Below are 12,363 nucleotides of genomic sequence, written 5' to 3' on the forward strand. Positions count from 1 at the left end.
AAGAGCACATACTACTTCAGGTTTACCAATAGTTATTTTACTTGGTATGGCTTAAGTTTATTGGCTTAAATGTTTCTTTAAGTGGTTTAATCACAGCATTAGACCATATTCTGAAGTAGAGAACACAGATACCAAAGACAAAATAAAAATGTCCATTATTCATCACATTACAAATATTGATTGTATATGCAATAAATTACCTGAGATAATAACACATGGTTGAAGTACATTAATCCAAAAAAACATGTTTGTGTCCTTATATTGTACACTATACAATATACTGATATTGTGCAATTTCACAACAAATATTAAACACATGATGAGGGGGGCTAGAGATGGTAAAATAAATGGCACGCTACGTTGACCATTATGTCAAAGCGAGAGTGATTTGTGAGGGGAATAAGGAACTAAAAAGGGAACTATTTAAAATAGTGAGAAAGAAGCAGGCAGTCAGTCATACAGCTGTCAGGACGATGTGGCTTAAAAGCACTGAATATCCAAAGATGGCTGCATTCCAAACACTTAAAAGACACACCCTCTCCCCTCAAACTTCTGATGACGTACCATGACGTCTGACGAGTTTACACTTGTAGGCAAGGGAGGAAGGAATTTTAAATGGACTGCCCTTGCCCGGAAATTCGTCACTCGTTCGTCCCACGAATATTGTGTTTTTAGCCCCCGGTAGCTTGTGGGTGCTTTATATGCGTTACAGTCAATTATGGTTGCATGTCTACTTATATTAACTATATAGTTGTTAATATACGCTTACTGTATGATAGCTAGCAAATTAATTAGCTAACTAACGTTAGCCTGCCTAGCTGGAACTTCTGAAGAAGGAACATGTTTTATTTATACAATTTGCAAAAAGCTATCCAAACAAAAACATAATTACTTTTACGTGACGCGAATTGAATTATGGGGCGTTTCAAGCCCCGAAGTGAACATAATTGTACACTCGCAAAATGTTATCAAAAACGAGGGCTGAGGGATTTACGTTGCGAACTTCCCTTGCTTTGGCTAATAATTTCGACCGACGACCAAAATGGCCGCAGGGATTACTCCAAGGGCATTGCATAAAGTGAGGATAGTGGACTAGGGTGCGTCTTTTATGAGTTTAAAACGTAGCCAATGGTTCTCTCATCTACAGCATCATTTATTGGACCATTACAGTGTGTCGTCTTGTGTTGCTGCTATGCTATATGTTGTTGTTTTTAGGCCTCTCTTTTATGTAGCGTTGTTGTGATGTGTGTTTTGTCCTATATTTTATTTTTAATCCCATCCCGATCTCCGCAGGAGGTCATTTGGTAGGCTGTCATTGTAAATAAGAATTTGTTCTTAACTGACTTTCCTTGTTAAATAAAGATTAAATACAAGTTTAAAAAACAGTTTCTTTGTGAAATACAGTCAAAAAACAATACCCAGAGCCATTGATATAATATACGTGTATACCAGAGGAGGCTGGTGTGAGGAGCCATAGGAGGATGGGCTCATTGTAGTGGCTGGAATGGAATGAGTCAAACACACTGTTTCCAAGTGTTTGACGTGTTTGGTACCATTCAATTGATTCCATTCCAATCATTAAAATGAGCCTGTCCTCCTATAGCTCCTCCCACCAGCCTACCCGGATGGATACATCCATTGCTCTGCCTATTCTCATTCATATACTCTCCCTTTCTCTAGTTCAGGGGAGTGCTGATAGCCCTCTCTTTAGCTACTGCTTAGTGGGGTATCAGTTGTATCTGTCCTTAAAGTTAGAATCCTTAGATGCTACATCAATTTTTGGACTTGTGCTATATAACCATTGATTCTTGACGAATATAACGTATGAATGCCTCATGAGCTTAGTTCAAATTTCATACCCCATCAGAACCCATAATATAAGCTTGTTGTACTCCAATGTTTGTAAATGTAAACAAACACTGTATAGCCTCAAAACATGGTTAAAACTATCATTTTGAAATCATGGATGGTCAGTCCGTGAATATAGCTCTGCCTATGAATTTGAGAGTGGTTACATTTCTTCAGGCCCATCCCTCAGGTTTTTACCAAAACAGAGGCAGGGTCACCACTTTGTTATTGTTTCAATTAAGGATTCCAGCTTTAAGTGCTTTATCTGTCCATTGGGGACAGGAGCAGTGAGTTGAGGACAGAGGTCACCGGAAGTAATTCTTTAGTGAGCATGCTGATGGTGCTGGTGGCTGCAGTGGTGGTGGTCATGGTCATCATCCTCAGATTGACCCACAAGCTCCAGCATCTCCCCTACTACTGCCTGCAAGGCTCTGCCTAGGTCCTGGGCACTGTAGGGCTTCTCTAGTGGAGGAACGTGCACAAACGCTGACCTGCCCTTCCCCAGGTACAGCGACGTGTAGTAGGTGTAGTCACACAGGTATCTGACCGGATCAAAGGTTAAGTTAGGGTTAAAGAGACAACAGAAGACATTAGCTTTTATCAGAATCAATGGATTTGCCATTTAGGTAAATGAGATTTCTGAAGTGGCAACTTCAGATTACAAAAGGGACAGACCACCCACATTATTATATAACATCTTATCACTACCTAGAAAGTATGCTACAATTAAAGATCATAGATAGGATACATTTGTAATTTGTGTGAACATTCCCTTTAATGTAGTTTCATTGAAAAAAGTATGAGATCATAAATAGTGGCATGTGACTGGTTGAATGAGAGTAGAGTCGAGCACAGCACTCACCGGCCTGCATCCTTTGATACTGACACTGCCACGCCAAGCCTTGAGGAGTTGACCCTCTTGCAGACTAGGTCCATGTCTATGACTGAATCGATGCAGTCAGGACCACCGTCCATGCAACACTGAGAGTCTGGACAGAAGCTGCAGTTGTCCACCCGCTTGTAGCCGTGGTTGTGGCCACATTTCTCCAGGGTGACTGTGGTGGCTATCCCAGAGACCCCGACATGGACCACCAACTGTTGACCCACGGAGAAGAGAATGTGTGTTAAATGTAGCCACTGTTATACCAATAGAGACTCTACATCATATTTCAAACTGTAGCCTAAATGTCATACAGTAAGGGTGCACCTGTCGAACACTATTACTAATGCCTTTTACCATGCAGTAAAAAAAGATCTTCTGAGGAACAACACTTGACATTTGCTGTGACTCCCTGTGGCTACCTGTGGCTGATGCTGTTTCCATAGAGATGGCAGTAGACTCTGAACTGCCTGGTACTCCACTGGCACCTCACAGACATATAGGTCCACACTCTGACCCAAGCCCAACCGCTCCAGTTCCTGTACACAGAGGAAACAGGAAGTGTGTAAGGAACCACAAACCCTATTTAATTAGATAAAGCTTTATTTTTCCTTTTGAGGCATTTGTTGTGCCTCAAGGTTGTAAAAATCAGTTGCCTTTACACCTGTTGTGATAACACTAATTACTATAGTAACAACATTGCATTCATACATTGTTAAATAGTGAAAAGTGATTACTTATTCCTTATTAAGTCATTAAGCATTTTCCGTTACGACAGAAGTGCTAAAGCAGATCATTCCTTTTTCCACTTGTGTATTAACATGAAACACTTATATCCATTAGTCCCTACTATGCAATGAAGTAATTATTCTTAAATGTCATGTAATGTGATACAATTTTGTGTTACTACTCATGTGGAAATCAACGTAAGGTGTTGCCAATAAGAATATACCTCTTAATAATGCAGCATACAGAACACGCAACAAACTCAGTTACCTGCACTGCCACCCAGCTAGCATTCACGGTGTGATCGCCAAAAGGTTCAAACCCTAAAAAAATATAGATGATATTGATAGCCTTTTAAGTCCTCGCCTAGTAACACCAGTATACACCAATGCCACATTACATTTTTATAGCTGCTTATCACTCTACCCCTATCTAAATGAAAGTCACAATAATCTTAGTTCGAAAGTCTAACGGACATCTCAAGTTAAATATTATCTATTACAGCAGCTGACATGTATAATCAATTGTAACACAATATATGCAAATGAGTGCATGGGTTTTATAGATGAGATGACACTATACTACAATTTCCATTTAAGTTATATCGGGGGAGAAGAGTAGGTTAAGAATATACTTCTTGTCAGCACGAATTTAGCCAGCATCATTCTCAATAGTATCACAATAATATCACGACAAGGCAAACATGTACCCATGAATGGCTACAACGATCCATGAATGGCTACATTATCGCCTCGACATGATCTGTTTGTAATAGGTTGGTCTGCCTCAACATTACAATTCGTACATTTCAACCTGACAGACAGGCTTTGTGAATGTAAGATGAAGATGCACAATACTGTACAGTAGACGGCCAGTAGTTGTATAGTAGTTGAGGAACAATGTCGTTTTCAAGATGACACAATATACAAGTAATTCCAATCTTTAATAGTTAGGCAACTCATTTTAATCAAAAGTTTATAGAGAACTGACAGCAAACTAAGACAGTATAGGCAACATAAATCACTTACCTGTCACTATTACCGTCCTTTTAGTCGCCATTATTTGTGAGTTATAGTAAATTCTGCAAGAATGTAACGTTAATCTACTCTTTTTCAACCCTGATGAGTTGAGAATTCCTCCTCGATTCTCTTCCGCTATCCATTATTTATGCAAGAGCTCGAGCGAGCGTTCTCGGTTTCTTCCAGTCCTTCTACGCTGTTGACAACACTACTCTATACCTCAACATCCAGCCACCTATCGCCACCTACTGCAATGGAATTCATGCTCAGCGCATGAGCTCATTTATTTGACAAATTTGGCTTAACCTTTTGTTGAAATTACATAATTACAACCGATGTGAAATGTCTAGCTAGTAGCGTTTAATCGGCGACGTCACTAGCTCTGAGACTGAAGTAGTTGTTTTCCTTAATTCCGTACGGGCCGTGGCTTTTGTGGAGCGAGAGGTAGCTATGCTTCGTGGGTGACCGATATCTGTGTGTTTCGAGGGTTCCTGGTTCGAGGTCAGGTTGAGGAATGGAAGCAAATATTTATATTGATGCTGTTGATCAGGATAAATTAGTTGGGCTCTGCCAAAGATTATCTATTATATTGACAAGATAGCCCAGTGACCACTCTAACAATGGAAATACATGTCCTCAATAGTCCACAGTATGAGTCATAATACCCATGAAGCCTAGCGGTCAAAAGGAAATGGTTCCAATAATTTGTCCACCATTCATTTTACCCCATAGGGGATTTTAGAAGCACTTAAAATAAGGGCTGCGTTTCGTGTAGGCTTTCCCCGGAGTGACATTTTGATAACCATGTACAGTTCTCTAGGACAAGGTGACTTTTATCAATATATTCGTCTGTATTTACCCCACCATAATGAAATGCTAATTAGCTGCAAATGTGGCTATCATAAAGAACTACAAATGCCATGATGATCTGGACGAGACTGACAAATCTAGGCAAAGGTAAGAATCTCTGGATTAACTAACTAATGTTAGCTAAATGTAGTAATTAATAAATTGGCTACATTTCTTTAAATGCACAATTCTGTCTAGTGCAAGTTTTAAATTGACACAATAACTTTTACCGAAGGTTTCAGCGAGAGATTACATGCAGGAATTTGTAGTTTTGCATGATGTGTACTTTGGTGCTAATTAGCATTTTTGAATATTAATAAAAGTAACCTTTTCCAAGAGAGATTTTAATTTTTTAAATTTTACCCCTTTTTCGTGGTATCCAATTGTTGTAGTAGCTACTATCTTGCCTCATCGCTACAACTCCCGTACGGGCTCGGGAGAGACGAAGGTTGAAAGTCATGCATCCTCCGACACACAACCCAACCAAGCCGCACTGCTTCTTAACACAGTGCGCATCCAACCCGGAAGCCAGCCGCACCAATGCGCCGGAGGAAACACCGTGCACCTGGCCACCTTGGCTAGCGCACACTGCGCCCAGCCCGCCACAGGAGTCGCTGGTGCGCGATGAGACAAGGACACCCCTACCGACCAAGCCCTCCCTAGGCCAATTGTGCGTCGCCCCACGGACCTCCCGGTCACGGCCGGTTACGACAGAGCCTGGGCGCGAACCCAGGGACTCTGATGGCACAGCTGGCGCTGCAGTACAGCGCCCTTAACCACTGTGCCACCCGGGAGGCTCCAAGAGAGATTTATATCGTTATCAAAATGTCACGCCAGGGTAAGCCTACACGAAACTGAGCCTTTCTTTTAAGTGTTTCTAAAATCCCCTTTGGGAAAAATTTATGGTGGAAAAACGACTGGAACCATTTCCCTATTTGAACGCTAGGTTTTATGGGTACTAAGACTCTTCCACTGTAGGGCTCTATGATTTAAAGGCAGGCGAGATCAAGTGGGACCATTCTAACCAATGAGAGGGCAGATACGCATGTGAACAACAGGCACAATTAAGTAATTTTTCTCAAAGTTGCCACAATGCCACATGCATCCACTTATATCAGTACATTTGTAACAGCCTAAACATTACTAAACATATTTTATTTTGCTTCTTTACCCCCTTTTTCTCCCCAATTGAGATCCTGTCTCATCGCTGCAACTCCCCTATGGGTTCATGCGTCCTTCAAAACACACTCCTTAACACCTGCCCGCTTAACCCGAAAGCCAGCCTCACCAATGTGTCGAAAGGAAACACTGTTCAACTGACAACCAAAGTTAGCCTGCAGGCGCCCAGCCCACCACAAAAGTGTGATGAGCCAAGTAAAGCCTCCACGGCCAAACCCTCCCCTAACCCAGACGATGCTGGGCCAATTCTGTGCCGACACAACCCAGGGTAGAACCCGGGTCTATAGTGACACCTCAAGCACCACGATACAGTGACTTAGACCTCTGCGCCACTCAGGGGGCCCACATTTGCTAAACTTCTATTAGATCAAATAAGCCTCATGTAATTTGACACTCTCATAGACCTCCATACAAAAAATGCCTTATCTCATGAGGACAGATTTTGGGCAGAGTAATTCCTTTCTCTTCGCATTTTCCTCTCTGGCTTCCCCAGCTGCTGTGATTGCTGCGGAGAAGGTGGAGGTCAAAGAGGGGTGAGTGTAACCGATGTGAAATGGCTAGCTAGTTAGTAGTAGCGTTCAATCGGTGTCTTCTCTATTGAGACCTTGAAGTACATATTGATACATTTTTAAAGGCTTTCCAAAGCCATAAGATGGTACGTTTTAATAAATACATTTTTGTTTATTTGGCCTTTCAATTCTTATGTTCAGACTCAGATTTTTTTCCTCCATGCATTTATAATTGCTTTATTTGGTAACATTGACACTTTGCCTATAATAAAATCAAATGTTTTCCCAACTCGCAAAATTGAGACAGCTTCAGCAGAATTTTGTAATCCCAGCTGTAGAGGCCTTTAAAGTCATAGCACCTGGTAGGGTATTCATTGTGTCAGCTATTGTACACTTTAGTACAAGCTATAAATGCTGTTACGTTTCACTTTAACTCTCATCTTAGCTTTATCACATTTCTGTAAAGCAAGAAATAAATCAGTAAATTGAATTTGAGTGGAAAATATATAATGAAAAACATTTGTATTATGTTGAAATACTCTTTAAAACCATCTGGGTTGGTGTTTATGTTTTCATAAAGGCACTCCCATTTTGATATCTGTTCACCACAACAACTTATGGTTTGTATTCAGTCCACACCCCTGTTTCAGGACATGACTCATACGTTCTAGCCACTGCCTTCTGAATGCCTGATTCTAAATGCCATGCTGAATATGGATGGAAAATAAAAGGCAGTTGTTTCTGTCAAAATAGGAAGCTTTTTGTTGGGGTTTGTTTTTAATGTGCTGTGAAGGAAGGTGCAATCTATTCCAAAAAAGAGACATCAAAGGGAGATGACTTCACTAATGGAACATCTTTCAATTGATGACATCCTAACCATATGTATCTTGAATTAATTATATTCTACAAAATCTGATTTTCCCTGAACAAAGCGTCAAAGGCTATTTAATACACCATATACAAAATGCTGGAAGATGTATATCTGAATATTGATGCCCACCTATAAACACACCACACACACACACACACACATTGCGATCCCCCCATCCACCACCCTTGCATCGTGCACTGCAGTCTTCAACAACCTCAATCCCCTTCCCCCAATCATTCACCTGCTTTTGCGTCACAGCCTATGTCAACGTTGCCATGGAAACAAATGATGCCCTTGCTATTCTGTGGTGTTGATGCAGACAGTACATCTTCCCTTCCTACGGGGGGTTATTGGCTAATATGACTGCCTAGTACCACCCACTGCGCTGGGCTATTCATAGCAATAGCAGACAGCCATCACCGTTTGGGGCTTTCTGTTCCGAGGTGGTAGATCTCTCATGCCTTAACCAGCAGATGTCTGATATTTCTGGGCAGATACTCTATATATACAAAGTATGTGGACACCTCTTGAAATTAGTGGATTCTGCGATTTCAGCCACACCCGCTGCTTTGTATAAAATCGAGCACACAGCCATGCAATCTCCATAGACAAACATTGGCAGTAAAATGGCCTTACTGAAGAGCTCAGTGACTTTCAGTGTGGCACGGTCATAGGATGCCACCTTTCAAACAAGTCAGTTCATTACATTTCTGCACTGCTAGAGCTGCCCAGGTCAACTGTAAGTGCTGTTATGATGAAGTGGAAATGACTAGGAGCAACAACGGCTCAGCCACAAAGTGGTAGGCCACACAAGCTCACAGAACGTGACCACCGAGTACTGAAGCGCATAACGTGTAAAAACCGTCTGTCCTTGGTTGCAACACTCACTACCGAGTTCCAAACTGCCTCTGGAAGCAACATCAGCACAATAAATGTTCGTCGGGAGCTTCATGAAATGGGTTTCCATGACCGAATAGCTGCACACAAGCCTAGGATCACCAAGAGTCGGCTAGAGTGGTGTAAAGCTCGCCGCCATTGGACTCTGGAGCAGTGGAAACGCATTCTCTGGAGTGATGAATCACGCTTCACCATCTGGCAACGTGACGGATGAATCTGGGTTTGGTGGATGCCAGGAGAGCGCTACCTGCCCAAATGCAAAGTGCTAACTATAAAGTTTGGTTGAAGAAGAATAATGGTCTGGGGTTGATTTTTATGTTTCGGGCTAGATGTGAAAGGAAATCTTAACGCTACAGCATACAATGACGTTCTGGATGATTCTGTGCTTCCAACTTTGAGGCAACAGTTTGGGGAAGGCCCTTTCCTGTTTCAGCATGACAATGCCCCCATGCACAAAGCAGAACTTGACTGGCATGCACAGAGCCCTGGCCTCAACCCCATCGAACACCTTTGGGATGATTTGGAACGCCGACTGCGAGCCAGGCCTAATCTCCCCATATTGAGTTGCACTCCCTTTGGCCCTCAGAACATCCTCAATTCTACAAGGTGTCAAAAGCGTTCCACAGGGATGCTGGCCTATGTTGACTCCAATGCTTATCACAGCTGTGTCAAGCTGGCTGGATGTCCTTTTGGTGGTGGACCATTCTTGATACACACTGGAAAAACCCAGGAGCGTTGCAGTTCTTGACACACTCAAACCGGTGGACCTGGCACCTACCTCCATACCCCATGCAAAGGCACTTAAATCACCCTGTGAATGGCACACATACACAATCCATATCTCAATTGTCTCAAGGCCTAAAAATACTTATTTATCCTGTCTCCTCTCCTTCATCTACACTGACTGAAGTTGATTTAACAAGTGACATCAGTAAGGGATCATTGCTTTCCTCAATTTACCTGGTCAGTCTATGTCATGGAAAGAATGGGTGTTTTGTACTCAGTGTATAGGCTACTAACCATTCTAAGAATTTTGAGTTGAGTTCTTTGTCAAACATTGGCTTCTAAAAACAGCATGGTTTCCTTCCTCATTTCTGTTAAAACATACCGGTAATTACTTCCCCAATAAACCACCTCTTAGTTTATTTGCACCAAGCTGTGCAATCTCTGTTAGAAATGTGTTTGGATCGGAAGACACAGTATTAAACGACTAATGTCAGCAATTTATGAGGTCAAATGTTTCCATTCAGTGACTGACTGCATACCTATGATTCCTGAGCCCATGTTTTTATGTGCCTTGACTTGCTACAATGTATCCCCAGATGTATCTTAGTCTACTTTGTCATCATATATCCTAAACTGGACAGAACTGTGAGAATGTTTGGAATTGGAACCAAAATAGATCACTTGCAATGAAGAATAGACTGACACAATGACACACACACGTTTGGGGCTGATAAATTAAAGTTTATACTGTGTGTTCATTCACATACAGCTGTCAAGTTGGCGTGGGAACATTGTCTAAGTTCCTCTAAAGACTGGACTAGTCAAGATATCTGAAGAAACCTTATGTGCCCCTCCCTGGTTCCTTCCCCGCCCAGTTTCTTTTGGCGACCCTGAGCGTTCTATTTTATGACATCAAACCACAATGCACCGCACTGTTTGCAGTTTACCTAAAGTCTCCATGGCAATATGGACTGGTTCGGCCCCTTATTTAAATCAGACCGGAAACGAACGTCATTTTGGGCCAATCTTAGCGCGCTAAAGTGACATAATGGAATTTTTAGGGGTAAAAAACAAGCAGAGGGTTGGGTGTACGCATACCAGTTGTGCCATCTGTGAAAAGAGTTCATACGGGCGAGAAGAACAGGAAAAGCCAAGCCACGACTATTGTTTTAGCCTCAGGGGTACAGGTAAAGGGGAACCAGAGTTTGAAGATAGGAAAAATACAGGAAACTGTAACCTGAACTGTGTGTTTTATTGCCGGAGTTTAACGGTTGACTCGCCTTAGTTTATGCGTAAACCTCAACATACCCTCGTGTGAGGGGTTAGAATGGAAACAACCCTCTACCCTTGTAATGTGTTGAATACTCGAGGGATTTCAAGCCTCTATTCCTACAACAGCATGATGAAGAAAGAAGTTAGTCTAAACCTGGATGACCAAAGCTCGATTCCGAAACCGAATCTCCGGGATGCAGAGGGAATTCTGAACTCCCCGGACTTGGGACTCTTGAAATTGGCGACTCCGGAACTTGAACGATTGATTATCCAATCGAATGGAATGGTTACCACGATCCCAACCTCTCAGTTCCTCTACCCAAAGTCAGCCAGTGACGAACAGGAATTTGCCGAAGGCTTCGTGAAGGCGCTTGAGGATCTTCACAAGCAGAACCAGCTGAGCGAGGGGACGTGCGTACCGCCGGACAGACTGGACCTTATCAGCTCCAACGCAGCCTCAATCGGCTTGCCGTCAGATCTGCCAGTGTACACGACATTGAACGGCTATGGTAATAGTCCACTGGGCAGCACAGTGAATTATTCCACGGACACAATTCCATTCCCACCACCACCTTCTCATCTGATGAGCGCGCATCAACAGGCGGCTGCGGCGGCTCTGTCACGACTCCAGGCGTTGAAGGACGAGCCTCAGACGGTCCCCGACATGCAGTGCTTTGGAGACAGCCCGCCTTTGTCTCCTATTGACATGGACAACCAGGAGCGCATCAAAGCAGAGAGGAAAAAGCTACGCAACAGAATAGCGGCGTCCAAGTGCCGCAAAAGAAAACTGGAGAGAATATCCCGTCTTGAAGACAAGGTCAAAAACCTTAAGACACAGAACACTGAACTGGCCTCCACAGCCAGTGTGCTTAGAGAGCAAGTGGCCCAGTTGAAACAAAAGGTTATGAACCATGTCAGTAATGGGTGTCAACTTCTCCCAAACCAAGATCAAGCTTACTAGAGGACAATGTAGGCCTATGAGGTACCCACCACCATGGGGTTCGTTATCATTTGGGGATATGGACTAACTGAAACCCAGTAGGCTATTTGCCTGTTCTAATAGAATACAAACTCATTGCTGAAAATCCATTAGAACTGGAACACTATGGGTCTCTCTTAAAAAATGTGGCTAACAGACTAATTTTGCTGCCCTCTTCAGAGGAAAATGCACTATCAGCTCTCCAATGGACAATAATACATAGCCGAACAAAGATAGCATTATCTGCATGTAAACTGGACAATCTCAATGAGTGCACCTAAACACCAGAATGTCAGTGAGCGCATGTCATCCACTGTGTAATATATAATGCCTTACTTGTTTACAAGCACTTATTTACCAATGACAAATGTATATTTTATTTACTAAAACATGTCTTATTTTGCATACTGTCTTTTATATTTTCTGCAAATATGAATTGTGCATGTCTTGTAAGCTCGTGTTGGCTACAGTAATTTAATGTTGTGCAACTCTGTGTATCTGTCGCTATCCATGAATGTAGCCTTCGTTGTTGGCCCTATGTAGCCATTTTGAACGGGATTTGACCTCTCAAAGCTGTTTTATTAAATTCTATGAATTGTTTATTCTGT

At 42.4% G+C, this 12,363-nt stretch overlaps 2 protein-coding genes and 1 long non-coding RNA gene across 3 annotated transcripts; 2 read left to right on the forward strand and 1 right to left on the reverse strand.

Moving 5' to 3' along the window:
• Window positions 1-15: 15 nt before the first annotated feature.
• Window positions 16-4,968, reverse strand: LOC115101816 (pyroglutamyl-peptidase 1-like). The gene is made up of 5 exons (XM_029621290.2): window positions 4,483-4,968; window positions 3,725-3,777; window positions 3,151-3,267; window positions 2,711-2,943; window positions 16-2,390 (listed from the first exon to the last, which is right to left on the reverse strand). The coding sequence occupies exons 1-5, from the start codon at window positions 4,511-4,513 to the stop codon at window positions 2,171-2,173; spliced, it is 654 nt and encodes a 217-aa protein (XP_029477150.1). The 5' UTR covers window positions 4,514-4,968; the 3' UTR covers window positions 16-2,170.
• Window positions 4,969-5,092: 124 nt separating this feature from the next.
• Window positions 5,093-7,766, forward strand: LOC135563050 (uncharacterized). The gene is made up of 2 exons (XR_010460245.1): window positions 5,093-5,430; window positions 5,715-7,766. It is a non-coding gene; the product is annotated as an uncharacterized LOC135563050 (long non-coding RNA).
• Window positions 7,767-10,576: 2,810 nt separating this feature from the next.
• LOC115103241 (transcription factor JunD-like) lies at window positions 10,577-12,355 on the forward strand. The gene has a single exon (XM_029624052.2). It carries the CDS (start codon window positions 10,832-10,834, stop codon window positions 11,735-11,737), a length of 906 nt encoding a protein of 301 aa, XP_029479912.2. The 5' UTR covers window positions 10,577-10,831; the 3' UTR covers window positions 11,738-12,355.
• Window positions 12,356-12,363: the final 8 nt, after the last annotated feature.

This window comes from Oncorhynchus nerka, linkage group LG20 (assembly GCF_034236695.1).
Source record: "Oncorhynchus nerka isolate Pitt River linkage group LG20, Oner_Uvic_2.0, whole genome shotgun sequence".
NCBI lineage: Eukaryota > Metazoa > Chordata > Actinopteri > Salmoniformes > Salmonidae > Oncorhynchus > Oncorhynchus nerka.

Excerpts from the sequence above, each read along its gene's own strand:
- LOC115101816 (XM_029621290.2), bottom strand. The coding sequence starts at position 4,513 with ATGGCGACTAAAAGGACGGTAATAGTGACAG. Across the intron at positions 3,778-4,482 it reads AAGGACGGTAATAGTGACAG|GGTTTGAACCTTTTGGCGAT; the intron begins GTAAGTGATTTA and ends ATATTTTTTTAG. Across the intron at positions 2,391-2,710 it reads GTATCAAAGGATGCAGGCCG|ATACCTGTGTGACTACACCT; the intron begins GTGAGTGCTGTG and ends TGATCCGGTCAG.
- LOC115103241 (XM_029624052.2), top strand. The coding sequence starts at position 10,832 with ATGGAAACAACCCTCTACCCTTGTAATGTGTTGAATACTCGAGGGATT.